The sequence below is a fragment of the Bos indicus genome, chromosome 23 (assembly GCF_029378745.1).
Source record: "Bos indicus isolate NIAB-ARS_2022 breed Sahiwal x Tharparkar chromosome 23, NIAB-ARS_B.indTharparkar_mat_pri_1.0, whole genome shotgun sequence".
Taxonomy (NCBI): Eukaryota; Metazoa; Chordata; class Mammalia; order Artiodactyla; family Bovidae; genus Bos; species Bos indicus.
The window spans coordinates 21,020,432-21,047,056 of NC_091782.1; the positions used below are offsets into that span (position 1 = coordinate 21,020,432).

The 26,625-nt window shown below is 41.9% G+C and overlaps 1 protein-coding gene across 2 annotated transcripts in view; it reads right to left on the minus strand.

Moving 5' to 3' along the window:
- RCAN2 (regulator of calcineurin 2) overlaps positions 1–26,625 on the minus strand; it is a 279,170-nt gene that overhangs the window by 98,146 nt on the left and 154,399 nt on the right. The window contains exon 1 of one of the 2 annotated variants that reach the window (XM_070778068.1): positions 3,835–4,173. The exons of the other annotated variant lie outside the window; for it this stretch is intronic. Coding sequence (XP_070634169.1) covers positions 3,835–3,921 — 87 coding nt within the window. The 5' untranslated portion in view covers positions 3,922–4,173. Of the gene's footprint in view, positions 1–3,834; positions 4,174–26,625 lie in introns of those variants that run through there. 2 annotated transcript variants of the gene reach the window in all.

The window sequence follows — 26,625 nt, forward strand, 5'->3', positions numbered from 1 at the left end:
AGACACACAGGCAGACATGCACACACAGACACATACAAAGATACATACACTCAACACACACAAGCAAACTCTACAGTTCACCATGTCATTTTCCTTCTAGTGAGAGTTTTGAGTTTATCTTTCTGAGCATCCTTTTGCCATCAGACAGCTAAGTTCCCAACACTACCAGTGGGATTTCAGGAGAAAGACAAATATGGGGGTGCATTTACCTTATTTCCTCATGTGTTTGGCATTACCGCTTAAGCCACTTTGACAAAATTTAGGAGATGGGAGCCTGCAGGGCCCCCAGTGCAACCAGCAGAGATCCCTCATGGAAGATAAGGTTTCCTGAATTGCTGTAAGTCACTGCATTTGCATTTGCTTCTGCCCCCTCAAATAAATCACTGCATTTGCAAAGAGAGGCTGCTTGATTGCATAACCCTGGTGTGGTTTCTATTCCATGGGGGCTCCAGGTAGAAAGGGAGAGTTTGCAAAAGGCAAAAAAGCCTGAGATCAAGCAAGCTGGATGCAGGCAGGTGAGACAAACCCTCATCCGGGTTGCCTCCCTTTTCTCCAAAAGGAATATTAAAGGTTTAGAAGAAAGAAACTCCCGGCTCCACTGTGAGTCTGGAAGAGATGATTAATGAAGTTTACCTTCGGTGAAACTTTGGTGCCAGAATTTGACATCTGAACCTCTCTTCATGCCACTAAGCCATGCTCATTTTTGAACAAGGAACATATAGGTTTCCTCAACCAACCTCTTTGGCCTGTCTTAATTTTGCTTGATTACTGCTTAATTTAAGTGATTAAATGGCTAAGTGACCAGGTTGTGTGTGTGTGTGTGTTTGGGGGGATGGGAAGAAAAATGCTTTCTTTGTCCTGGATTGTCATTGTAAACTCAGCTGGAGATAGGACATTCCAATAAACTGGCAGAAATAACTCACCACCTTTAGAGAATGTCTGAACAGGTGATCATACCTATGATGGCAACAGCTAACATGTATTGAACATGAAATATGTCAGGCATTGTGTTAATTGTTTTCCATGTATAATTTTCTTTAATCCTCCCATCAAGCCAAAGAGGCAGGAATGACTATTATCCCCATGTTACAGATAAGAAAACTAAGGCACAGAAGGATTCAGAACCTTGTTCCAAAGAAACAAATCCATGGCGATTGCAAGTTACCAATATTTAGCAGGAAGGACATATAATGCATCTTTCTGGTGGGAATCTTCTCAGAAAACCCCACATGGTTCTGATGGAAAATGTGAGAGGCTTCATCACCCCGCCCCTCCTCCCCGTTTCCCCTCTAGTCTCTCACAGAGATCCTGCTGCAGTTAAATGCATTGACTCACCTGTCTGTAAAATGAGCTGCCTCCCCATCTCCGCACCCTCCCTTTTCCTGTATCAAAATCTACCCATCTTCCAGTTAAGTACCACGCTTAACTTGGGATGCACTATGGCGCCATCCCAACCACTCCAGTACAACCAGCTGTAAGAATTTTGTGTCCCCTGAATTCCACAAAATACTCTGCCTTTAAGAAATATTGGGCTTGTTTGCAACAATATGGATGGAACTAGGGATGATCATACTAAGTGAAGTAAGTCAGAGAAAGACAAACACCATTTGATATCACTTATATGTAGAATCTGTAAAAAATGATACGAATGAACTTATTTACAAAACAGAAATAGACTCACGGACATAGAAAACAAACTTATGGTTACCAGAGAGGAAAGGGGCTGGGAGTATAAATTAGAAGTTCGGAATTAACAGACCCACTCCTATATATAAACTAGATAAAGGGCAAGAACCTGGTGTATAGCACAGGAAACTGTATTCAACATCTTGTAATAACCTATAATCAAAAAGAATCTGAAAAAAGAATATATATATATATAGAGAGAGAGAGGCTTCCCTAAGGGCTCAGAGGGTGAAGAATCTGCCTGCAATGCAGGAGACCTGGGTTCAATCCCTGGGTCCAGAAGATCTTCTGGAGGAGAGAATGACTACCCACTCTAGTATTCTTGCCTGGAGAATTCCATGGACAGAGGAGCCTGGCAGGTTACAGTCCATGGGATTGCAAAAAATCGGACATGACTAAGTGACTAACACATACACACATATATAAACATATAACTGAATCAGTTTGCTGCCCACCTGAAACATTGCAAATCAACTATATTTCAATAAAAAATAAATAAAATATGGAATAATGCTTAAAAAGATAAATATTGGGCAAATGGTTCTTTCTATGTCTATATTACAAATACCTACGTCATATAAGCGTATTTTAAACTCTCTTCCTCTATGAGCACAGTGCCTGGCAGACAGCAGTTCTCTGAGAAATATTTTCTCAACATTATTTCGTGGACCAAAAAAGTCTATATTTTCACAGGACAAGCATGCAATTAAACGAGAACTGTTAAGAACAGAAGGGCATTGTAAAGTTTTACTTTAGGTACACACAATTGTATTCCAGCCCGGTGTTCAGAGACGGCTTTTACCCAGTTACCCATACTTTAAACAGGTTTTAAACTGGAGGGGCTTTGTGGACTGCTCTCTTCTGGAGTGTATACAGCAGGTATGACCAGCCAGACTGTCTCTACACACATGTTTGCACTGTGGACGCAGCCGTAGGCAGCACCCAACCATTCCCTTCTAATTTTCTGAACCTCAGTATGACAGGTGGTGGACACTTCATAGTACTGCCATAAGAATTGGTAAACACAGGGCCACACATTTAAAATATGCAGAAACAACAAACCAGATTCTTGAATCCAGTTCAAAAGAGTGTTCAAAACCGTAATCTTGAATGACAGAGCCATCCATTATGCTAGTGGACACACACATTCCCACCTGGGAAGCACCAGGGAGTCCTCTTGCACACCCCAAAACAAAGAATTCCGGGTCTTCCTTTAAGTCAAGACTAAGGGAGGGTGGGAAACGATCATGCAGTGTGATTCCCCTTTCCTTCCCCCTGAGACACAATGAGCAAGTGTCCTTTTTGTTGTGTGTGTGAACTGCTTAAATAAGAAGCTTCTGCTAGATCTTATTTTCAATATGAGAGGAGAAATCAAAATTCCCATTTCGCAAGCATGGCACCTTTTTCAGAACACAAAAGCAAAGGGGCAAAAGGAAAGAGAACGTGTGTCATCAGGAGACAATTACCCATGACAATCAGACAACTGCTGCAGACGTCTACTCAGTGAGGACCAGCGCCCTAGGATACTACATCTCGAGATGTGAAATTTATTTATGCCTGAACTTTCTTTATGGAAAACTGTTCAGGGGAAATGACTTGCTTCTTCTGCCTGACAAAGGAAATTTAGACAGCTCTTTTCCAACTTTGATTTTCTGAGAGCTGGGGATTGAAACTGCTGTCTTTAGAAGAGCTTTTGTTCAGTTTGCACATCATGGCCTATGTAAAGGACGTTCCATGAAGAGGTTAAGGTCCCATGATCGGGGTGTCCTGGGTGTGATCATTATTATATGCGCTTTCTTCATTGAGTCATTGATTTGAAACCCCTCAAAACACTAAGGACTAGCAAATTCTTATTGACACGGAGACTATGAAAACATGTCTACTGTGAAAAGGATTGACGGGGGATCACCTAATAGGAAAGGCAAGAATACACAGACAATGATTTTTCAAACCTTATCACATGCAAAATGAATGCGCTGGTCTCTTCTAACTTATTCTAATTAACAGAGCCAGGCACTCACCCCATGCATTTCTAGCACAGATCCTGAGCTGAGAACTATGAATCAAAGTCCTGTTCCCTTAAGCTAACAAGGCTGCTGGCAGCTTCGGCAAACAGCAACAATGAAACAGAAGATTGCAGGTGCGTACCTTAACCTCCTGGTTGGTAAAGACCTCCACATCCACCACGCAGGCAACCAGAGTGGAAACATCACAGTCCATGCTAGGGGCTGGCATTCCCCCTCCGGAATTGACAAGAAAGAGTTAGGCAGCCTCCGAGTCCTGCGGGCTGGGAAGAACCTTCCAGGTAGATGGTGCCGGGGCCGGCCGGGCGCTGCCCTGCCCTGGGGATGGCCGAGCCGGGCACCTGAACCCACTCGGCTGTGCGCACACACACAGCCCGCCGCGGCTCAGGCAGCGCGGCAGAGTAAGAGCGGCCGGCTCTCTGATGGCAATGACATCACCACAAAGACTGACACAAGCTGGAGCTATTTTTTTTCCCCCAGCCTTTTATCTCTAGGCAGTGCAGTGGAGCAAATTGAACATGATTATGTGCTAAATCTGAACTCAGACTAAATCAATTCAGGCAGTAGCTCGCTAGGAACTGAGTCATAGCTGTTGTTTCAGCCGAGTGCTTATGTTTGCAAAAAGCCAGGGTGGGGCATGGGAGGGGGGCGGACATCTGACACCAGAGACTCTGTTTGGGTTGGGGGTGGGTGGGGGAATTATGCTGCCTATGAGCCTGCTGAGGTTAAGGTGTGACAATTTCTTTGCCTCAGAAAGGAGCAGGAAGTTGAGGCATTTTGCAAATTGCTTGGCTTCTGTTAATTGCCCTGTGCCTCTCGGAGCGGACACACATGTTCTGGGCACCCTAATGCATCTCGGGCGGGCATGGGCTAAATAGAAATCCATTCTTGGAGTGACTGAGAGAGCTGGGCATCAGTCATTTAGGCAGCCTGGTAAGAGGAGATAATTAGAGGTTTGTGAATGTCTATTTGAAGCACATAAGTGCAGACCAGGAACTCTAAAAGCACCCCTCGAAGCTCTGGATTTCAGGCTGTCGCCAAGGTCACTCAAACCCAAAGCGGCCAGTGGGAAGGAGTTCCAGCAAACGTCTCACGCAGGGACAGATGGCAGAGTCTAACAGGCAAACGCACTGACGTGGGCCATTGTCAGAACCTCAGGGCTTGATTTCACCCGAGACTTTGAATTTGTCCAGTGGCCTTTTCAGTCTCTTTTCCTGATTGTGAACCCCTGAAGGGCAGGGCTGGGGATAATTCATCTTTATATCTTGAGACTTTAGCCGAGTGGCTGGCATGAGAAGGCAGTAATTGTTTAATGTATGAACAAACCAAATGGGAACAGCCTTCACAGCAGAAGTGAGCAAAGGAAAAAAAAAAAAAAAACCTGAATCGTTTTCATTTTATCATTGGTTATAAAAATACCGGTAGAATGAACTGACATTCTGGCAGGATCTATGCCCAGAAGAATGCAGGTGCGTCTTCTGTGGCTATCAGAGGTCACGATTTGTAACAGATTGGTGCCTTTCTAACCCAAGGCTGGAAAAAGTGGTCAAATTTTGCAGGCAGATGAGAAAGGTGACCTTTTAGACTGAAGGCATACAAGTTTTCTGGTTGATCCTCATTTTGGGTTACATGTGACTCTAATGAAAGGGAAAGACAGTCTAATCAGTTCAGTTCAGTTCAGTTCAGTTGCTCAGTCGTGTCCGACTCTGCGATCCCATGGACTGCAGCACACCAGGCTTCCCAGTCCATCACCAACTCCCGGAGCTTGCTCAAATTCATGTCCATTGAGACAGTGATGCCATCCAACCATCTCATCCTCTGTCATCCCCTTCTTCTACCTTCAATCTTTCCCAGCATCAGGGTCTTTTCCACTGAGTCAGTTCTTTGCATCAGGTGGCCAAAGTATTGGAGTTTCAATTTCAACATCAGTCCTTCCAATGAATATCCAGGACTGATTTCCTTTAGGATTGACTGGTTAGATCCCCTTGCAGTCCAAGGGACTCTCAAGAGTCTTCTCCAACACCACAGTTCAAAAGCATCAATTCTTCGGTACTCAGCTTTTTTTATAGTCCAACTCTCACATCCATACATGACTACTGGAAAAACCATACCTTTGACTAGATGGACCATTGTTGGTAAAGTAATGGCTCTGCTTTTTAATATGCTGTCAAGTTGATCATAGCTTTTCTTCCAAGGAGCAAGCGTCTTTTAATTTCATGGCTGCAGTCACCATCTGCAGTGATTTTGGAGCCCAAGAAAATAGTCTCTCACTGTTTCCATTGTTTCCCCATCTATTTGCTATGAAGTGATGGGGCCGGATGTCATAATCTTCGTTTTCTGAATGTTGTTTTAAACCAACTTCTTCACTCTCTTCTTTCACTTTCATCAAGAGGCTCGTTAGTTCTTCACTTTCTGCCTTAAGGGTGGTGTCATCTGCATATCTGAGGTTACTGATGTTTCTCCCAGCAATCTTGATTCCAGCTTGTGCTTAATCCAGCCCGGCATTTCACATGATGTACTCTGCATATAAGTTAAATAAGCAGGGTGACAATATATAGCCTTGACATACTCCTTTCCCGATTTGGAACCAGTCTGTTGTTCCATGTCCAGTTTTAACTGTAGCTGCTTGACCTGCATACAGATTTCTCAGGAGGCAGGTCAGGTGGTCTGGTATTCCCATTTCTTTCAGAATTTTCCAGTTTGTTGTGATCCACACAGTCAAAGGCTTTGGCATAGTCAATAAAGCAGAAGTAGAAGTTTTTCTGGAACTCTCTTGCTTTTTTGATGATCCAATGGATGTTGGCAATTTGATCTCTGGTTCCTCTGCCTTTTCTAAATCCAGCTTGAACGTCTGGAAGTTCACAGTTCACATAGTATTGAAGCCTGGCTTGGAGAATTTTGAGCATTATTTTGCTAGCATGTGAGATGAGGGCAATTGTGCTGTAGTTTGAACAATCTTTGGCATTGCCTTTCTTTGGGATTGGAATGAAAACTGATCTTTTCCAGTCCTGTGGCCACTGCTGAGCTTTCCAAATTTGCTGGCATATTGAGTGCAGCACTTTCACAGCATCATCTTTTAGCACATCATCATCTTTTCATCTTTGAAATAACTCAACTGGAATTCCATCACCTCCACTAGCTTTCTTCGTAATGATGCTTCCTAAGCATCACTGGACTTCACATTCCAGGACGTCTGGCTCTTGGTGAGTGATCACACTGCCGTGGTTATCTGGGTCATGAAGATCTTCTGTGTATTCTTGCCACCTCTTCTTAATATCTTCTTAGTTTTTCATACTAACTAATATCTTAGTTTTTCATACCATTTATGTCCTTAATTGTGCCCATATTTGCATGAAATGTTCCTTTGGTATCACTAATTTTCTTGAAGAGATCTGTAGTCTTTCCCATTCTATTATTTTCCTCTATTTCCTTGCACTGAACACTGAGGAAGGCTTTCTTATCTCTCTCCCTGCTATTCTTTGGAACTCTGCATTCAAATGGGTATATCTTTCCTTTTCTTCTTCACCTTTAGCTTCTCTTCTTTTCTCAGCTATTTGTAAGTCCTCCTCAGACAATCATTTTGCCTTTTTGCATTTCTTTTTCTTGGGGATGGTCTTGATCACTGCCTCCTGTACAATGTCACGTACCTCCATCCATAGTTCTTCAGGCACTCTATCAGATCTAATCCCTTGAACCTATTTGTCACTTCCACTGTATAATCATAAGGGATTTGATTTAGGTCATACCTGAATGGCCTAGTAGATTTCCCTACTTTCTTCAATTTAAGTCTGAATTTGGCAATAAGGAGTTCATGATCTGAGCCACAGTCAGCTTCCAATCTTGTTTTTGCTGACTGTATAGAGCTTCTCCATCTTTGGCTGCAAAGAACATAATCAATCTGATTTTGGTGTTGACCATCTGGTGATGTCCATGTCTCTTGTGTTGTTGGAAGAGGGTGTTTGTTATGACCAATGTGTTCTCTTGGCAAACTCTGTTAGCCTTTGACCTGCTTCGTTTTGTACCCCAAGGCCAGATTTGCCTATTACTCCAGGTATCTCTTGACTTCCTACTTTTGCATTCCAGTCCCCTATAATGAAAAGGACATCTTTTGGGGGTGTTAGTTCTAGAAGGTCTTGTAGATCTTCATAGAACTGTTCAACGTCAGTTTCTTCATCATTACTGGTTGGGGCATAGACTTGGATTACTGTGATATTGAATGTTTGCCTTGGAAATGGACAGAGATTATTCTGTCGTTTTTGAGATTGCATCCATGTACTGCATTTCAGACTCTTTTGTTGACTATGATGGTACTCCATTTCTTCTAAGGGATTCTTGCCCACAGTAGTAGATATCATGGTCATCTGAGTTAAATTCGCCCATTCCAGTCCATTTCAGTTCACGGATTCCTAAAATGTTGATGTTTACACTTTCCATCTCCTGTTTGACCACTTCCAATTTGCCTTGATTCATGGACCTAACATTCTAGGTCCCTATTCAATATTGCTCTTTATAGCATTGAACTTTACTTCCATCACCAGTCACACCCACAGGTGTTGTTTTTGTTTTGGGTCTGTCTCTTCATTCTTTCTGGAGTTATTTCTCCACTGATCTCCAGTAGCATATTGGACACCTACTCACCTGGGGAGTTCCTCTTTCAGTGTCCTATCTTTTTGTCTTTTCATGCTGTTCATGGGCTTCTCAAGGCAAGAATACTGAAGTGGTTTGCCATTACCTTCTCCAGTGGACCACATTCTGTCAGAATTCTCCACCATGACCCATCCATCTTGGGTGGCCCTACATGGCATGTCTCATAATTTCATTGAGTTAGACAAGGCTGTGATCCATGTGATTAATGAAATCAGCTCACCAATAGAAATATTTAGACTGATGAAACTCTGTGTGTGTGTGTGTGTGTGTGTGTGTGTACAGTACTTACTGTGTTGTCTAGGACACTGTGGGGAGTATGAAATTATGTCAACAGATAATTCAACTAACAGTTTCTGAGTGATGACTATGTACAGAGCTCTACCAGGTGCTCTGATGGATAAAGTGATGATATACCTCTAAAATGATGAATAAGTAAAATTCACTATCCTCAAGGGGTTTAAAATCCAGGGGAGAAGGTAAGACATGGAGACAAACACGTCCACAACACAGCAATGGTGGCGGTGGCAAAGGACGTGCAGATGGCACTTGGTGGGAGCACTGGAGAAAGAGCAATGGACGCTGAAGGGACCCGGGGCAGATGAGCCTCAAGCAGCAGGACTTGACTTCTTCTCTGATCTTCAAACATAGGTAAAGGTCTATCAGACAAAGAAGGGGTGAGGAGAGCCCCCCCGCCAGGCAGGGGGTGCAGACTAGAAATATCCAGAGCAAAGGAAAAATACAGGGATTCCCCTGGTGGTCCAACAGTTAAGAGTCCACCTTGCAACGCAGGGGACACCAACTCCATCTCTGGTCCAGGAAGATCCCACATATTGCAGAGCAACTAAGCCCATGCACCGCAACTACTGAAGCCATGTGCTGCAACTACCGAAGCCCGTGTGCCCTGGAATCCATGCTCCACAACAAGAGAGGCCTACAATTCAGAAGTGAAGTCTAGCACACAGGTCCACAGCTGATCAAAGAGCAACAAGGCAGTAGGGATGACCCATTATAACCATCTCTCTGTTCTCTTATAGGGTTTTGTGAATTATTTCACACTTTCTGTTTAAGGAAGAGCTACAAAGAGGTTACTCGGGGCTTTCCTGGTAGCTCAGTGGTAAAGAATCCACCTGCCAAAGCAGGAGATGCAAGAGGAACATCAGCTCAATCCCTGAGTTGGGAAGATCCCCTGGAGGACTAAATGGCAATTCCTTTCAGTATTCTTGCCTGGAAAAATCCTATGGACAGAGGAGCTTGGCAGGCTACAGTCCACAGGGTCACAAAGAGTCAGACACAGCTGAGCGACTGAGCACGCACATAAAGGTTAAATGTGTTATTTAAGAGAAAGAGCCTTGCTCTGACACATCTTGGCAGGAGGACATTAGTCTCTCTGGGAAATAAAGTCTCACCTCAAATCGTAAAATAGGTATTTTAGAGGCTTCCCTGGTAGCCTGGTGGTAAAATATTTTGCCTGTCAATGCAGGGGGCACGGGTTCAATCCCTGGTCCGGGAAGATTTCACATACCATGGAACAACTAAGGCCATGGAACACAGCTGCTGAGCGTGTGCTCTAGAGCTCAGGAGTCAAAACTGAAGAAGCCCACACACCCTAGAGCCTGTACTCTGCAACGAGAGAAGCCACCAAATGAGAAGCTCCTGTTCTCTGCAACTAGAGAAAAGCCTGTGCAGCAACCAAGACCCAGCACAGCCAAAAATAAACATAAATAAAAAATATATTTTTTTAAATAGATAGAAACACAGCTTCAGTTTCTCCTTTTCAGTTCGTTTCTTTCCTGGAGACTCCTGTACTCCTGAGTCCACTAACTTTACACATTCTTCTTTTAAAATATCTTTTCAAGGACACATTTCTCAATTCATTTCTATTAGCATGAAGTGACTGGTAACTTATAGTATTACCTGTCATAGAGGAATCTGTATGATGGGTAGTATTAGGTTGGCCAAAATGTTCATTCAGGTTTTTCCATAGGTTGCTACAAAAAGAAAATGAATGAACTTTTTGGCCAGCTCACTATTATAGGAGACCAAATTTTATACTGAGTAAATAGTGTTTTTAGAGTGAAATTACAGGCATCGAGAGCAAGTAGTGATGTTGAAATAAAATTATTGGATTTTTAATAGGTTGGTTCAACAAATTGGCTATATTATACTATTCAACTGCTTACACAAAACACTTTCCTATAGATCAGAATCCCTAGGACACTTCCCTGTTAAAATCGTGCCCTATTTCTCTAGATAGAAGGTATTTTTGATGGCTGGGAGATGACTGGCAGCCTGCATATAAGCACTGGGCTATGGCTACAAGGTCCTACGAACCCTGGCTCTTGTCTGCTCTCCCATCTCAGCCCATCATTTCTCCCTTTCCTCTCCAAATCCTAGATTAACTGGTCTTCTTTGGATTCCAAAAACAAAACAAAACAAATGCCAAGCTCTTTCTGATCTCAGGGACTTTGCACTTGCTATTGCTTTTGTCAAAAAAAAAAAAAAAAAAAAATCCAGATCTCTGCATGGCTGGCTCCTTTTTATCAGGCTCATCTCAACTCAGAGGTCATCTCCTTGGAGAAGTCTTCCCTGATCACCTAAATAAAAATATGTGTGTCTGTGTGTGCGTGCACATGCACACACACAGACTCAAACGCTATCCGGCATCTTCTTTCTAATTTTATTCATAGCACTTTTCACTGTCTGTAAGTATCCACTTAATTCTTGACTTGTTCTCTACAACCCCAACTACAAAGTAATCTCCACAAAAACAGAGGGTTTTGTTTCTTCTGTTCTCTGCCGTATTCTCAGAGGCTAGGAAAAGTTCCTGACACTTAGGTGCTCTCGGTAATGTCTGAAGTGTGAGTGAATAAAGAAATAAATTAATCTTAAAAGGCAAGGACTCAGACACATAGGGATGTCTCCGGACCTGGAGTTAGGAAGGTCGTCACAGGAGGATACATGGATTGACAGCGAGTTGAGGCACTGAGCCCCAAGTGGGCAGGAAGAAATGGGGACCTTCCAATCCCCAAACCAGGAGCTAAATCTTATTTGCTCATGAGCACAGATATTCCCATTATAACTATGGGCTGTCAGAGGCTTTGCTCCCTCTGTGTATCCTTCTGGATCACTTGAGTTTGCTTTCAATGTTTATTGTTGAAAACTCAGACGTATTCAAAAGTTGAGAGAACACTATAATGGGCTTTCATATACCCACCACCCAAGCACAACAATAGCTTGGGACCCACCTTCCTTCCTGGCAGAGTGTGGTTCCCCAGACCAAGAGTATCAACAGCACCTGGGAATTTGTTAGAAAGGCAAATTCTTTTTTTTTTTTTAACTTTTTATTTGTATTGAGGGATAGCTGATCATGGATTGCCTGGATTAGAATCTGGGTTTCTTTGACCTTAGAGTTCCTTCGGGCTTCCTTGGGGGCTCTGTGGTAAAGAATCAGCCTGCCAATGCAGGACACTCAGGTTTGATCCCTGGGTCAGGAAGATCCCTAGAGGAGGAAACGGCAACCCACTCCAGTATTCTTGCCTGGAAAATCCCAGAGACAAAGGAACCTGGAGAACTACAGTTGAAGGCAAAAGAGTTGCAAAAGAGTCAGCCATGACTTAGCGACTAAATCAACAACAATACAGCCAATTAACAATATTGTGATACTTCAGATGAATATCAAAGGGGACCCAGCCATACATATGCACGTATCCATTCTCCCACAGACTCTCCTCCCTTCCAGGCTGCCACATAATATTGAGCAGAGTTCCGTGTGAGGAAAGAGAAATTCTTGAGCCACATCCAAGATGGGTTAGGTTGGACCAGTATCTATATTTTAACAAGACCTCTGAACTAAGTAATTCTGGTGCAAGTTCAAGTCTGAGCACCAGTGTTCCTTGTCCCTGAGAGCTGACACTCTCTGTTATTCTGACGTCATATCATTTCATCTGTAAAAATGTCATTGTCTATCTCTAAAAGACAAGGGCTTGTCTTTTGAAATCACAATACTTATCACACACACTCCTGAAAGCAAGACTAGTTCCTTAGTACCATAAAATGTCCTACTAGGGTTCACATTTCTCTCACGGTACTACAAATGTTCTCTTCCCTCCTGGTCCCTCTCCATGCACTCCCTGGTCCTGTCCTGCTGTCCCTTCCTTCGGTCCTTCCTTTATTTAACATTTCCGTTACTTAAATTCCTGATGGCGCAGTGCGTAAAGAATCTGCCTGCAAGGCAGGAGACTCAGGAGACATTGGTTTGATCCCTGAGTCAGGGAGATCCCCTGGAGAAGGAAATGGCAATCCATTCCAGTATTCTTGGGGATAATTCCATGGAAAGAGGAGCCTGGGAAACTACAGTCCATGGGGTCCCAAAAAATCTGACAAGACTGACTGCCTATGCACTTGGCCCTCAGTTCAGTTCAGTCGCTCAGTCGTGTCCAACTCTTTGCGACCCCATGAATCGCAGCACGCCAGGCCTTCCTGTCCATCACCAACTCCTGGAGTTCACCCAAACTCATGTGCATCGAGTCAGTGATGCCATCCAGCCATCTCATCCTCTGTCATTCCCTTCTCCTCCTGCTCCCAATACCTCCAGCAACAGGGTCTTTTCCAATGAGTCAACTCTTCGCATGAGGTGGCCAAAGTACTGGAGTTTCAGCCTCAGCATCAGTCCTTCCAATGAACACCCAGGACTAGTCTCCTTTAGGATGGACTGGTTGGATCTCCTTGCAGTCCAAGTGACTCACAAGAGTCTTCTCCAACACCACAGTTCAAAAGCATCAATTCTTTGGCGCTCAGCCTTCTTCACATTCCAACTCTCACATCCATACATGACCACTGGAAAAACCATAGCCTTGACTAGACGGACCTTTGTTGGCAAAGTAATATCTCTGCTTTTTAATATGCTATCTAGGTTGGTCATAACTTTCCTTCCAAGGAGTAAGCGTCTTTTAATTTCATGGCTGCAGTCACCATCTGCAGTGATTTTGGAGCCCCCCAAAATAAAGTCTGATGCTATTTCCACTGTTTCCCCATCTATTTCCCATGATGTGATAGGACCAGATGCCATGATCTTAGTTTTCTGAATTTAAACCAACTTTTTCACTCTCCTCTTTTACTTTCATCAAGAGGCTTTTTAGTTCCTCTTCACTTTCTGCCATAAGAGTGGTGTCGTCTGCATATCTGAAGTTATTGATATTTCTCCCGGCTTCTTGATTCCAGCTTGTGCTTCATCCAGCTCAGCATTTCTCATGATGTACTCTGCATATAAATTGAATAAGCAAGGTGACAATATACAGCCTTGATGTACTCCTTTTCCTATTTGGAACCAGTCTGTTGTTCCATGTCCAGTTCTAACTGTTGCTTCCTGACCTGCACATAGGTTTCTCAAGAGGCAGGTCATGTGGTCTGGTATTCCCATCTCTTTCAGAATTTTCCACAGTTTATTGTGATCCACACAGTCAAAGGCTTTGGCATAGTCAATAAAGCAGAAATAGATGCTTTTCTGGAACTCTCTTGCTTTTTCCATGATTCAGGGGCAATTTGATCTCTGGTTCCTCTGTCTTTTCTAAAACCAGCTTGAACATCTGGAAGTTCACGGTTCACGTATTGCTGAAGCCTGGCTTGGAGAATTTTGAGCATTACTTTACTAGCATGTGAGATGAGTGCAATTGTGCGGTAGTTTGAACATTCTTTGGCATTGCCTTTCTTTGGGATTGGAATGAAAACTGACCTTTTCCAGTCCTGTGGCCACTGCTGAGTTTTCCAAATTGGCTGGCATATTGAGTGCAGCACTTTCACAGCATCATCTTTCAGGATTTGAAATAGCTCCACTGGAATTCCATCACCTCCACTAGCTTTGTTTGTAGTGATGCTTTCTAAGACCCACTTGACTTCACATTCCAGATGTCTGGCTCTAGGTGAGTGATCACACCATCGTGATTATCTGTGTTGTGAAGCTCTTTTTTGTACAGTTCTCCTGTGTATTCTTGCTACATCTTCTGCTTCTGTTAGGTCCATATCATTTCTGTCCTTTATCGAGCCCATCTTTGCATGAAATGTTCCCTTGGAATCTCTAATTTTCTTGAAGAGATCTCTAGTCTTTCCCATTCTGTTGTTTTCCTCTATTTCTTTGCATTGATTGCTGAGGAGGCTTTCTTATCTCTCCTTGCTATTCTTTGGAACTCTGCATTCAAATGGGTATATCTTTCCTTTTCTTCTTCACCTTTAGCTTCTCTTCTTTTCACAGTTATTTGTAAGGCCTCCTCAGACAGCCATTTTGCTTTTTTGCATTTCTTTTCCATGGGGATGGTCTTGATCCCTGTCTCATGTACAATGTCATGAATCTCTGTCCATAGTTCATCAGGCACTCTATCAGATCTAGTCCCTTAAATCTATTTCTCACTTCCACTGTATAATCATAAGGGATTTGATTTAGGTCATACCTGAATGGTCTAGTGGTTTTCCCTACTTTCATCAATTTAAGTCTGAATTTGGCAATAAGGAGTTCATGATGTGACAGAATGTGGTCCGTTGGAGAAGGGAATGGCAAACCACTTCAGTATTCTTGCCTTGAGAACCCCATGAACAGTATGAAAAGGCAAAATGACAGGATACTGAAAGAGGAACTCCCCAGGTCAGTAGGTGCCCAATATGCTACTGGAGATCAGTGGAGAAATAACTCCAGAAAGAATGAAGGGATGGAGCCAAAGCAAAAACAATACCCAGCTGTGAATGTGACTGGTGATAGAAGCAAGGTCTGATGCTGTAAAGAACAATATTGCATAGGAACCTCAGATGTCAGGTCCATGAATCAAGGCAAATTGGAAGTAGTCAAACAGGAGATGGCAAGAGTGAACGTTGACATTCTAGGAATCAGCGAACTAAAATGGACTGGAATGGGTGAATTTAACTCAGATGACCATTATATGTGCTACTGTGGGCAGGAATCCCTTAGAAGAAACGGAGTAGCCATCATGGTCAACAAAAGAGTCTGAAATGCAGTACTTGGATCCAATCTCAAAAACGACAGAATGATCTCTATTCATTTCCAAGGAAAACCATTCAATATCATGGTAATCCAAGCCTATGCCCCAACCAGTAATGCTGAAGAAGCTGAAGTTGAACGGTTCTATGAAGACCTACAAGACCTTTTTGAATTAACACCCAAAAAAGATACCCTTTTCATTACAGGGGACTGGAATGCAAAAGTAGGAAGTCAAGAAACCCCTGGAGTAATCAGCATATTTGGCCTTGGAGTATGGAATGAAACAGGGCAAAGACTAATAGAGTTTTGCCAAGAGAATGCACTGGTCATAGCAAACACCCTCTTCCAACAACACAAGAGAAGACTCTACACATGGACATCACCAGATGGTCAACACCAAAATCAGATTGATTATATTCTTTGCAGCCAAAGATGGAGAAGCTCTATACAGTCAGCAAAAACAAGATTGGGAGCTGACTGTGGCTCAGATCATGAACTCCTTATTGGCAAATTCAGACTTAAATTGAAGAAAGTAGGGAAAACCACTAGACCATTCATGTATGACCTAAATCAAATCCCCTTCTACCTGTTGGTCCTACTAATTAGATCCTGAGGCTTGGTAGATTTGGGTTGGCAAGACTCCTTCATGGATAGTGTTGTGTTCTTAGTGGGTAGGTAATTATTGTAATTAGTGGATAGGTAATGCCTGACCATCTCTTTTTGTGGAATTAGTAGTCTTTTATGCTCAACGCCTAGATTCACTCTTTTATTAGAAGTTGCAGAATGATGATATCCCCTCAGGGCTTCCCTGGTGGCTCAGATGATAAAGAATCTGCCTGAAATGTGGAGGCCCAGGTTCAATCCCTGGGTCAGGAAGATTCCCTGGAGAAGGAAATAGCTACCCACTCCAGTAGTCTTGCCTAGAGAATCCCATGGACTGAGGAGCCTGGTGGGCTATAGTCCTCGAGGTCCCAAAGGGTTGGACACACTGAATGAGGAACACTTTCACTTCATTTATTCATGGAATACTTCTGTTACAAGGAACCACTTCCTATCCACCATGGAGTTATCCTGAGTTTGTGTTTTGTAAGACAGACAAAATACACACTTGATGCTTTTCCTTTATTAACTAGCTCTTTGTTTTTTAATGACTTGTTTCCCATTATCCTTCAAAGAAGACCACTGAACAATTTTTACTTTATTAAGCATCATCATGAACTCATAAACTAAACAGACTTGATGGGTTTAAATTCACTGTCATTTTATCTTCAGTTCAGTTCAGTTCAGTCGCTCAGTCATGTCCATCTTTTTGTGACCCCATGAATCGCAGCACGCCAGGCCTCCCTATCCATCACCATCTCCCAGAGTTCACGCAAACTCACGTCCATTGAGTCGGTGATGCCATCCAGCCATCTCATCCTCTGTCATCCCCTTTTCCTCCTGCCCCCAATCCCTCCCAACATCAGAGTCTTTTCCAATGAGTCAACTCTTTGCATTTTATCTTATTGATGCTTAAATTGCTGGTGAGGATATAATCAGGTTGGCTCCTGTGTCCTTTTGACACAATCTCCGTCGTCTTTGAGGGTTACCTCACCATCTGGCAGGACAAGATGTTCCAGACTCATCCTGTCCATTTCCTGCCCTAGATAAGGAATCAGCCATTTCTTTCTCAGTTTAATTTAGTATTTCAACATATTTCAAGATCATAATCTGTAGACTTTGAGATGTTCTTTGCACTGAGTTGGTTATTATTTACAAGAGTTCTTAGTGGTCTGAGCTAGAACATATATAATGTGTTTTATTTATTTTTTTAAAATAATAAGGTCTTACTTTTAAACTTTTTTAAATTTATTTTTTAATTGAAGTGTAGTTGAATTTGTTGTTGTTGTTGTTGCTATTCAGTTGCTAAGTTGTATCCAACTCTTTGCTACGCCATGGACTGCAGCATGCCAGGCTTCCCTGTCCTTCCCTATCTCCTGGACTTTGCTCAAATTCATGTCAATAATATGTTTTAAAGATGACATGCATCATGAGTTCAGACTGATAATTCAAAATCAAATCCAGAATTTTTTAATCTCACATCTGTATCTTCTCTCTTCCACATCAAATATCTTATTTCTTACCAGTAATACAATTACTAATGTGCTTTATTCCATACTGCAATACACAGCAGCTTCAGAATCACAATAATCACTAGGAAAAATTTAAGATTCTCCCCAAGTCTTTTTGTCCTAGGGGTATACCCATAAGCCTGGTAGCAATTCCCCTTCAGTGACAGAAGCTCAGGACTGTATCTAGCCATGCTCTTTTCACCATAAAGCCACTTTCAGACAAGAAACTGAAAGAAAAAGTGGAGGAAGTCTTGGAAGCATTGAAATCATGGTTTGCAGTTGTTCCCGAGGCCCAGGGCACCTGTCCTTCCATGGATCTCCTCAGTCAGGTCTCCCCTTGGTGATGTTCCATATCCTAATATTATCCCAGCCAATGCCTCCCTGTTTTCCCCAAACTGATTCAGATATTGTTTCTGTCACTAACAATCAAAAAAGTCCTAGCGCTCTCTCTCTCTCTCTCACACACACACAGCCCTAGCATAACAGATGACTCTAAGGTGGGAGTCACTCATCAGGAACCACATTTTCAGGTCTCTGAACTGTCCCATGGGACCCTCCTCCCCCTGATTAGGCTTCAGATGAGGGAGCTGCCACCCTCTAACTCTCCCTCTTGAGGTAACAGCAGGAGTCCCAGGATGGAGTTCTGTTAAGAAAACCTGCTCAGAGAACCACCTTGCCATCTCCACTTGCTTCTCCCTATCAATCCCTCCTTTCAGACTTCAGAGTGATCTAAGTAGTTTCCAGACTCCTGCTTTGAAAATCCACATATTGGTCTGATACCTACCTCTGTTCGAAATGTCATATTTACTGTTTCATCACCCCTCAGTTGAAACTTGAAATTTATCATCCCATTACACTATCACTAACTTAGGACAAAACTTGTGGAGTTACTCTGCAAAAATTCATGAACATTATATTATTTAAACTTCACAATAGGTCCCGTTTCATAATGAGGAAGTCATTTGCCCAGCCATTCATCCTCATCCATCCATCCAATAGCCAGTGAATCTACTCTGGACCCAGCACACAGAGAGGCACTGGCCATAGAAAGATGGCAGGTTATTATCCTTTTCCTCAAGGAGGTCATTGTAAAGGGAGTAAAGAATCACAATATGATTGACATGATATGATGCATGCATGATATGATGACGTGATGTATTTGCTACAAATGATGTTGATACAAGGTATAGTATGAGTACAGGACAAGTATAAGTTTGCCATATGGAACAGGCATTAGAAAAGCTTTCCCTGAGGAAGGAACGTTTTGCTAAACTTTGAAAAATAAGCAGTTTTCTAGTTATCCAGACAGGCAGACAAGTAGGGAGGTGACATTTTAAGTATAGGTAGGGGCTTGGGCTGACATGGTAAGGTAAGAGCGTGAGTGGCCCAGTATTGCTGAACATGAAATTGCAGATGGAGTTGGGGATTAAAGGTGGGGAGCCATGGAAAATGCAGCAGGACTGCTAGGCAGGGGCCTGACCATGAAGAGCTTTGTGAGTTATTGGTAGGAATTTAAATTTTATTCCATAGGAATAATGACCCAGTGGAGGCTACAAAGGTAGCTTCTTGGCTCTTCCTGTCTCTAATTTTACTGCCACTGAATTCATCCTGCAGAAAATCTGTGGCCAGGGGAAATTTTCTACTAAGAAAAATTATATTCTCTCTATGAGTGTGTCAGTCAGTTCAGTCTCTCAGTCGTGTCTGACTCTTTGCGACTCCATGGACTGCAGCAAGCCAGGTTTTCCTGTCCATCACCAACTCCTGGAGCTTACTCAAACTCATGTCCATCGAGTTAGTGATGCCATCCAACCATCTCATCCTCTGTCGTCCCCTTCTCCATAAGTGTGTGTTGTGGGCTAAGTCACTTCAGTCATGCCTGCCTCTGCATGCTATGGACTGTAGCCCACCAGGCTCTTCTGCCCATGGGATTCTCCAGGCAAGCATACTGAAGCAGGTTGCCATTTCCTTCTCCGGGAGATCTTCCTGACCTATGGATTGAAGCCCATGTCTCTTAAATCTTCTACACTGGCAGGCAGGTTCTTTACCACTAATGCCACCTAGGAAGCCATGAGAGTGGCACTTAAAGTTGGAACCAGGGGCAGCAAATATGCAAGAGATTCTAGTAAGGGAATGTTGGAAATCTAATGGGCAAATAGTCTTCTGAGACCTTGCGGCGGGAATTTCTAGCACCACCTTAGTGGAAGGCAAGCTTTCTCCACTAAAATAATGCATATTACTTCCACATACATAATGCACATAAATCCATTATAGCTCTTATCTCCCTGTAGGGTTTAAATGTTTTATAGTGTCCTCAGCACTTAGCACGTTGCCAGGCATAATGCATGCAATCAAGACGATGTCTGATCAGTGAATCAAAGAATGTATGAATAAGAGACAAGACGAGCTGAGGCCACCCCCACTTCTTTTCATGAATGGGTTATTTTTGAGTCATCTATATGAGTAGCGGCTCCGTCAGCTTTAGTCTTTGGTGCTTAGCATAAAGTTTCCTACCCCACCACCCTACTCATCAAGTTTTGTGAGTTCTAGCAATGTAAACTGGAAGAACTGATAAGACGCATAGCCACGAAGCCTCAGACATATATGATATGTACTAAGTCGCTTTAGTCATGTCTGACTCTTTGCAACCCTGTGGACTGTAGATACCAGGCTCCTCTGTCCATGGGATTCTCCAGGCAATAATAATGATGTGGGTTGCCATTTCCTCCTCGAGGGGATCTTCCTAACCCAGGGACTGAACCCGTGTCTCTTAAGTCTTCTGCATTGTCAGGTGGGTCCTTTACCATTAGCACTACTGGAAAGACCAGAAGCCTCAGACATACTTACGTATATAAGGAGAGATGGCTGAAAGTCCACTGAGCCTTGTGTTCCTTCCACAATACAGAGCCATTTCTGGAAAGTGGTTTCCCAATTGCGGTTATGATTTCCAGTCTGCCTGAGTTCTAGCCAATGGAATGGGAACAGAATGAATGCCACTTACAGGCCTGGCCTATAAGAACCTCCAGCTGAACTCATTTCTTTTCTTCAATTTGATCTTTGGAGTTGAAGATGATGGAGTCTTTATTAGCTTAGGTGTCTGAATGACTGCATGGATCACACTCCTATTTCCTTCACCCTCTTCCCCATCACACTGCCAATGGGGTTTACAAACCTCCCTTCCTGTAAGCCCCTAAGACTTGAGAGCATATTGGCTAGAGAAGGCAGCATTACTTTAACTAATACCGCATGTGTGCGTGTACCTGTCCATGTTGAAGTATGCACTGAGAACGCAAAATCCAATTTCATACAGAATCAAATACCAAATGGGGACACGACCAGAAGTAAGATGATTTAGTCCTGAAATGTGGAAGATCTTTCATTTTAAATTGAATTTGAATGTCTTAAATTAGCAAATGAGCAGGTAATCATATTGTTATTTGATCTATCATGGTTAGTCTATGTCAAGACAGAAACCAAGAGAATAAATGGAGTTTGAGAAGAGCTGAAAAGCAGAGAAGATCAAATGAATGAGATCAGAAAAGGTTTCCTGGTAAAAATTCATAACTTTTAAAAATAGCCGAGTTAGTCATACATGCTGATTATGATCAATGAGATTTCAAATAAATAAATCATCAGGATTATGTGTTAGAAACATAAATTAGGAATAACTAGAAGGACATTATGATTACATCATTGGATTTTGGCAAGCTACAGGCTGCTAATGCCTGTACTTTAAGAAGATTCCATCTGCTTAAAAACGGCAGGTAAGAACATCAAATGACTTGCTCTGTATTTCTAACCACTCTAGGGCCAGCCTAAGAAGGAAGGCATCTGAAAAAGTAAGTCTTCCTTCACAACCTGTATTTCTTTTATTTTCCCTCCCTTTTCAAGGAGAGGTTTTGGTAAATCAAAAGCTAGGTCAGGGACTTCCTTGGTGGTCCAGTAGTTAAGACTCCGTGCTCCCAATGCAGGGGTCTTGAGTTTGATCCCTGGCTAGGGAACTAGATACCACACGCTGCAACTAAGAGTTCACATGCAGAATGAAGATCAAAGATCCTGCATGTAGCAACTAAGACCTGACATAGTCAACTAAACAATAAATAAATAGTAAATAATAGCTAGGACAGAGGAAGGCAAAGAGAGTTAAGAAGCCATGTGGAATACAATGGAATATTACTCAGCCATAGAGAAGAACAAATTTGAGTCAGCTGTAGTGAAGTGGACATACCTAGAGCCTGTTATATAGAGTGAAGTAAGTCAGAAAGAGAAAAGCACATATTGTGTATTAGTGCATATATATGGAATCTAGAAAAATGGTGCTGATAAATCTATGTGCAGGAAAGAAATGGAGATGAAGACATAGAGAATGGACTTGTAGACACACAGAGAGAAGGATAAACCGAGAAAGTAGCACTGGCATACATACAATGCTGCTGCTGCTGCTGCTGCTAAGTCGCTTCAGTCGTGTCTGACTCTGTGCGACCCCATAGACGGCAGCCCACCAGGCTCCCCCATCCCTGGGATTCTCCAGGCAAGAACACTGGAGTGGGTTGCCATTTCCTTCTCCAATGCAGGAAAGTGAAAAGTGAAAGTGAAGTTGCTCAGTCGTGTCCAACCCTCAGCGACCCCATGGACTTCAGCCTTCCAGGCTCCTCCATCCATGGGATTTGCCAGGCAAGAGTACTGGAGTGGGTATTGTGTATAAAATAGACAACTAGTGGGAAGCTGCTGTATAGCACGGGGAACCCAGCATGGTGCTCTGAGACCTAGAGGGGTGGGGGAGGCTCAAAAGGGAGGGGATACATATATAATTATGACTGGTTCACACTGTTATACAGCAGACACCAATACAACATTGTAAAGCAATCATACCCCAATTACAAACTTTTAAGAAATCTCTTAAAATGTTGGAGAAGAAAAGAAAGAAGCCACATGGAAATACACAAAAGGGGAGTTTCTAGTATCGGACAGCCGGCTGATTATCCACATTCGTACCACCTAGATTGGGCTTTGGGTGAGGTGTGTCTGTCGTGCAAGGCAATACCTTTGGAAATTTCCAAAGTTTTGAGAAATCAAACTTTCTTTGACAACCCTATGTCATTTGAGTGTTTTCATAGAGCTGGAGAGTCAAGAGGAGAGAAACTAAGAAGCTGGCAATAGAGGATTTTCTCTAGGCTCAAGGCAATAAGGGCGAAGAGATTTTCAGGTTACTTTCAGTAGTATGGCAAGCCATACTACTTCATCAAAATAGGTAAGGAGAAAGTCTCAGGACAAATACTATACAAAAGAATTTTTAAATGCACACTGTTATATTTAAAATGGACAATCAACAAGGACCTACTGTATAGCACAGGGAACTCTGTTCAATGCTATGTGGCTGCCTGGATGGGAGGGGAGTTTGGAGGAGAATGGGTACATGTATATGTACAGCTGTGTCCTTCACTGTTGACCTGAAACCATCACAACATTGTCAACCAGTTATACTCTAATACAAAATAAAAAGTTGTAAAACCTGTGCATTGGGAAGTTTTCTTTGTGCTGTGTCTCTGGGACACATGGTATGTAGAGATGGAGAAAAATGTAGATTTCTAATAGTAGAATCATAAGTAAACTTATCAAAGAGGAAGTTTTCATGAAGCATGGCTCTGGGATATGCATTTGAAATTCTAGTGTTACTATTTTTGGCATATATGGAGTTTTCAATACTCCGTTGGTGAAAATAGAATTTGGAATCATCTTTCTGAAATGAAGGAGGCTTTAAAAAATAAATGAAGTACATAGAAATTTCCATTCTGGTTAAAGGTAGAAAGTTGCAGGAAACCATTATGCTAGTCTCTCAGAAAGAATACGAACTACACAATCACAGATTTTTAAAAACCCCTAAGAGAGCTGATGAAAAAGAAAACTAAGTGAACTAAATTCCATATAGCAAAAAGTTCTTCTCATGAGAGAAGAGAGGCATGTCTGATTTTACCTTTTGAGTAATAGTGGGAGAAAGAAGAATTCACTAGAACCAGATGGGTTCCTAGCAAACTTTTATGGTTTTATGTGGGCTGGGATAATGGGTTAGAATCCCAAAGAGCCCCAGACAAAGAGTAAGTCAGTAAAGTCACTATTTTATCCAGACAAAAACTAAAATAAGGCAAAATAGATCGCGGGATAATATACCTTAACAGATGCATAATTAGAGTCCCCAAAGTAGAAGAGAGGATAATGCAGAATAAACATAGTCATTCCCTTTTCCAGGGGATCTTCCCAACCCAGGGACCGAACCCATGTCTCCTGCATTATACACAGTTTCTTTACCATCTGAGCCACCTGGGAAGCCCTATAAGATAATGGCCAAGATTTTCTCCAAATCAATTAAAATGTCAATGTATAAATTCAAGAAGTTCATTAAACTCTAAGACCAAAGCTAGACATATCATAGATAAATTCCTAAAATTCAAAATTAAAGAGAAAGTATTAAAAGCAGGAAGAGGAAAAAGAGATATTACAAGAATAGGAATTAAGACTGATTTCTTTTGTGAAACAATAATGGCCAAAACTGGGCTTCCCAGGTGGCACTAGTGGTAAAGAATTCCCTGCCAATACAGGTGACGCAAGACATGCAGTTTCAATCCCTGGATCGGGAAGATCCCCTGGAGTAGGAAATGGCCCCCTACGGCAATAGTCTTGCCTGGAAAATTTCACGGGCAGAGAAACCTAGCGGGTTACAGTCCCTGGGGCCACAAAGAGTTGGACATGACCACGCGACTGAGCACACACACACTCAGAGTGGTCGTGATACAATGGAACAACATATTCACCGTGAAGAAAGAAAAACAACAAACTGTCAACCAAGACTTCAATATCCAGCAAAAACAGCTTTCCAATATGAAAGCAAATCCTTCTCTGTTGCTTCTGAGAGTGTAAAATAGTACAGGCACTTGGGAAAACAGTTTGATAGTGTCTTAAGAAGTTAAACATACAATTAAAATAAGACCCAGTAATCCCACTACTTGGTATCTACTCAGGTAAAATGAAGACCTATGCTGACACAAAGACTTGTATAAAAATGCTCATAGTAGTGTTATTATAATAGGCCCCAAGTGGAAACAATACAATTAACTGGTGAATGGAAAATCAAAATGTATATTCATACATTAAAATGCTTAAAAAGGAACAAACTACTGACATGTTGTAACATGGATAAACCTCATGAACATTATGCTAAATGAAAAGAAACAAAAGATCATATTGTATATGATTCCATTTATATGAAATGGCCAAAAAAGTAGATTGATGTTTGCCAGCAGGTGTGGGTGAAAAAGAGAGTTGCCTGCAAATGGGCATAAAAAACTTTTCGAGGGGATGGAAACATTCTAAAACTGAATAATGGTGATGCTTGTACAATTCTGGAAGTTTACTAGTAACTATTGAATCGTATGCTTAAAAACGGATGAAGTTATGGTATATAATTTTTGCCCCATAAGGTTGTTAAACAATGCGAAGACAAAATAAAAACCACATTCAGCACAAAAAGCACAAGAGAATCGATTTACTGCATATCTGAACTATTAGAAGTGATAAAAAATTCTTTCTACTGAGGGGAAATAACCCCCAGTAGAAACTAACAGTGGCAGAAATAGACCAAGGACACTAGGAAGGATAAATTCGTAAATAAACATCCAAGACATTCTTAGTACATTTATTTTGAAATTCTTTAAAAGAAGATTAACTATTTAACATAAAATAACAATAACAGATTGTGGGGTCCATAGCATAGGTAAAAGTTAAATATGTGACAGTAAAAGCACAAAGATTGGGTAGGGGAGAAAGAAATCAGATTGTTGTGATGTTCTTACTTTTAAGTTGTAGAATATTAGTTGAAGGTAGATTGCCATATATTCAAGATGCATATTGCAGTCTCCAGGCTAAAGTAACCATTAAAAATAACACAAAGAAGACTAGCTAAAAAGTCCACAGAAGGGAATCAAATGGAATACTAAAAAAATAATTGATTTACCCAAGAGAAGGCAGAAAAAGAGGACCAGACAAACATAACCCAGATGGATCAAATAGAAAACAAATGCCAAGATGGTAGACTAAAACCCAGCCATATTGATAATTACTTTAAATGTAAATGGATTGTAAACACTTTAGTTAAAAGACAGAAATTATCAGATTAGATAAAAAGCAAGAAAGGAAGACTTTCTCACTCTCTCTTTATGTGTGTGTGTGTGTGTGTGTGTGCGTGCGTGTGTGCGTGTGCTCAGTTGTGTCTGACTCTTTATGATCCCATGGAGTGTAGCCCACCAGGCTCTTCAGTCCATGAAATTTTCCAGACAAGAATACTGGAGTAGATTGCCATTTTCTGCTCCAGGGGATCTTCCCAACCCAGGGACTGAACCCACGTCTTTTGCATCTCCTGCATCGGCAGGCAGATTCTTTACCACTAACACCACCTGGACAAACTTCTTAAAAGTAAAAGATTAGAAAAATAGAAACCATGCAAATAGTAAGCATAAGAAACTTGCTGTTGGTGCATCTATATTAAAATCATAGAACACTGTACCCAGCAGCTGCAGAATGCATTCTTTTCAGATGCACACAGAACATTTGCCATGACACACCACATACTAGATTGTAAAATAGGTCTCAATTAATATCACATTTTTTTGTCTTTAGGATAAAAAGAATTACCAGAGATAAAATTATATATGTTATAATTTTAAAATCAATATGACAATCTCAGATGTGAACACAATATCAAAAATTCAAAACACATGAAGCAGAATTTGACAAGACTAAAAAGGGAAAAATACAGATCTACAATCACAGTTGGATATTTCAATACCTTCCTCTCAGAAAATGATAGGAAAATTAAAAAATCAGTAATAATTAAGAACGCTGGGGGACTCCCCTGGTGGTCCATTGGTTAAGACTCCAGGCTTCCACTGCAGGGGGCTCAGGTTTGATATTGGGGAACTAAGATCCCACATGCCGTGAGGTTCAGGCACATAAATAAATAAAGAAAGAACATTGGAACAACTCTACAAACCAGTTTGACCTAATTGACATTTATAGAACACTGTACCCAGCAGCTGCAGAATGCATTCTTTTCAGATGCCCACAGAACATTTGCCATGACAGACCACACACTAGATTGTAAAATAAGTCTCAATAAATTCAA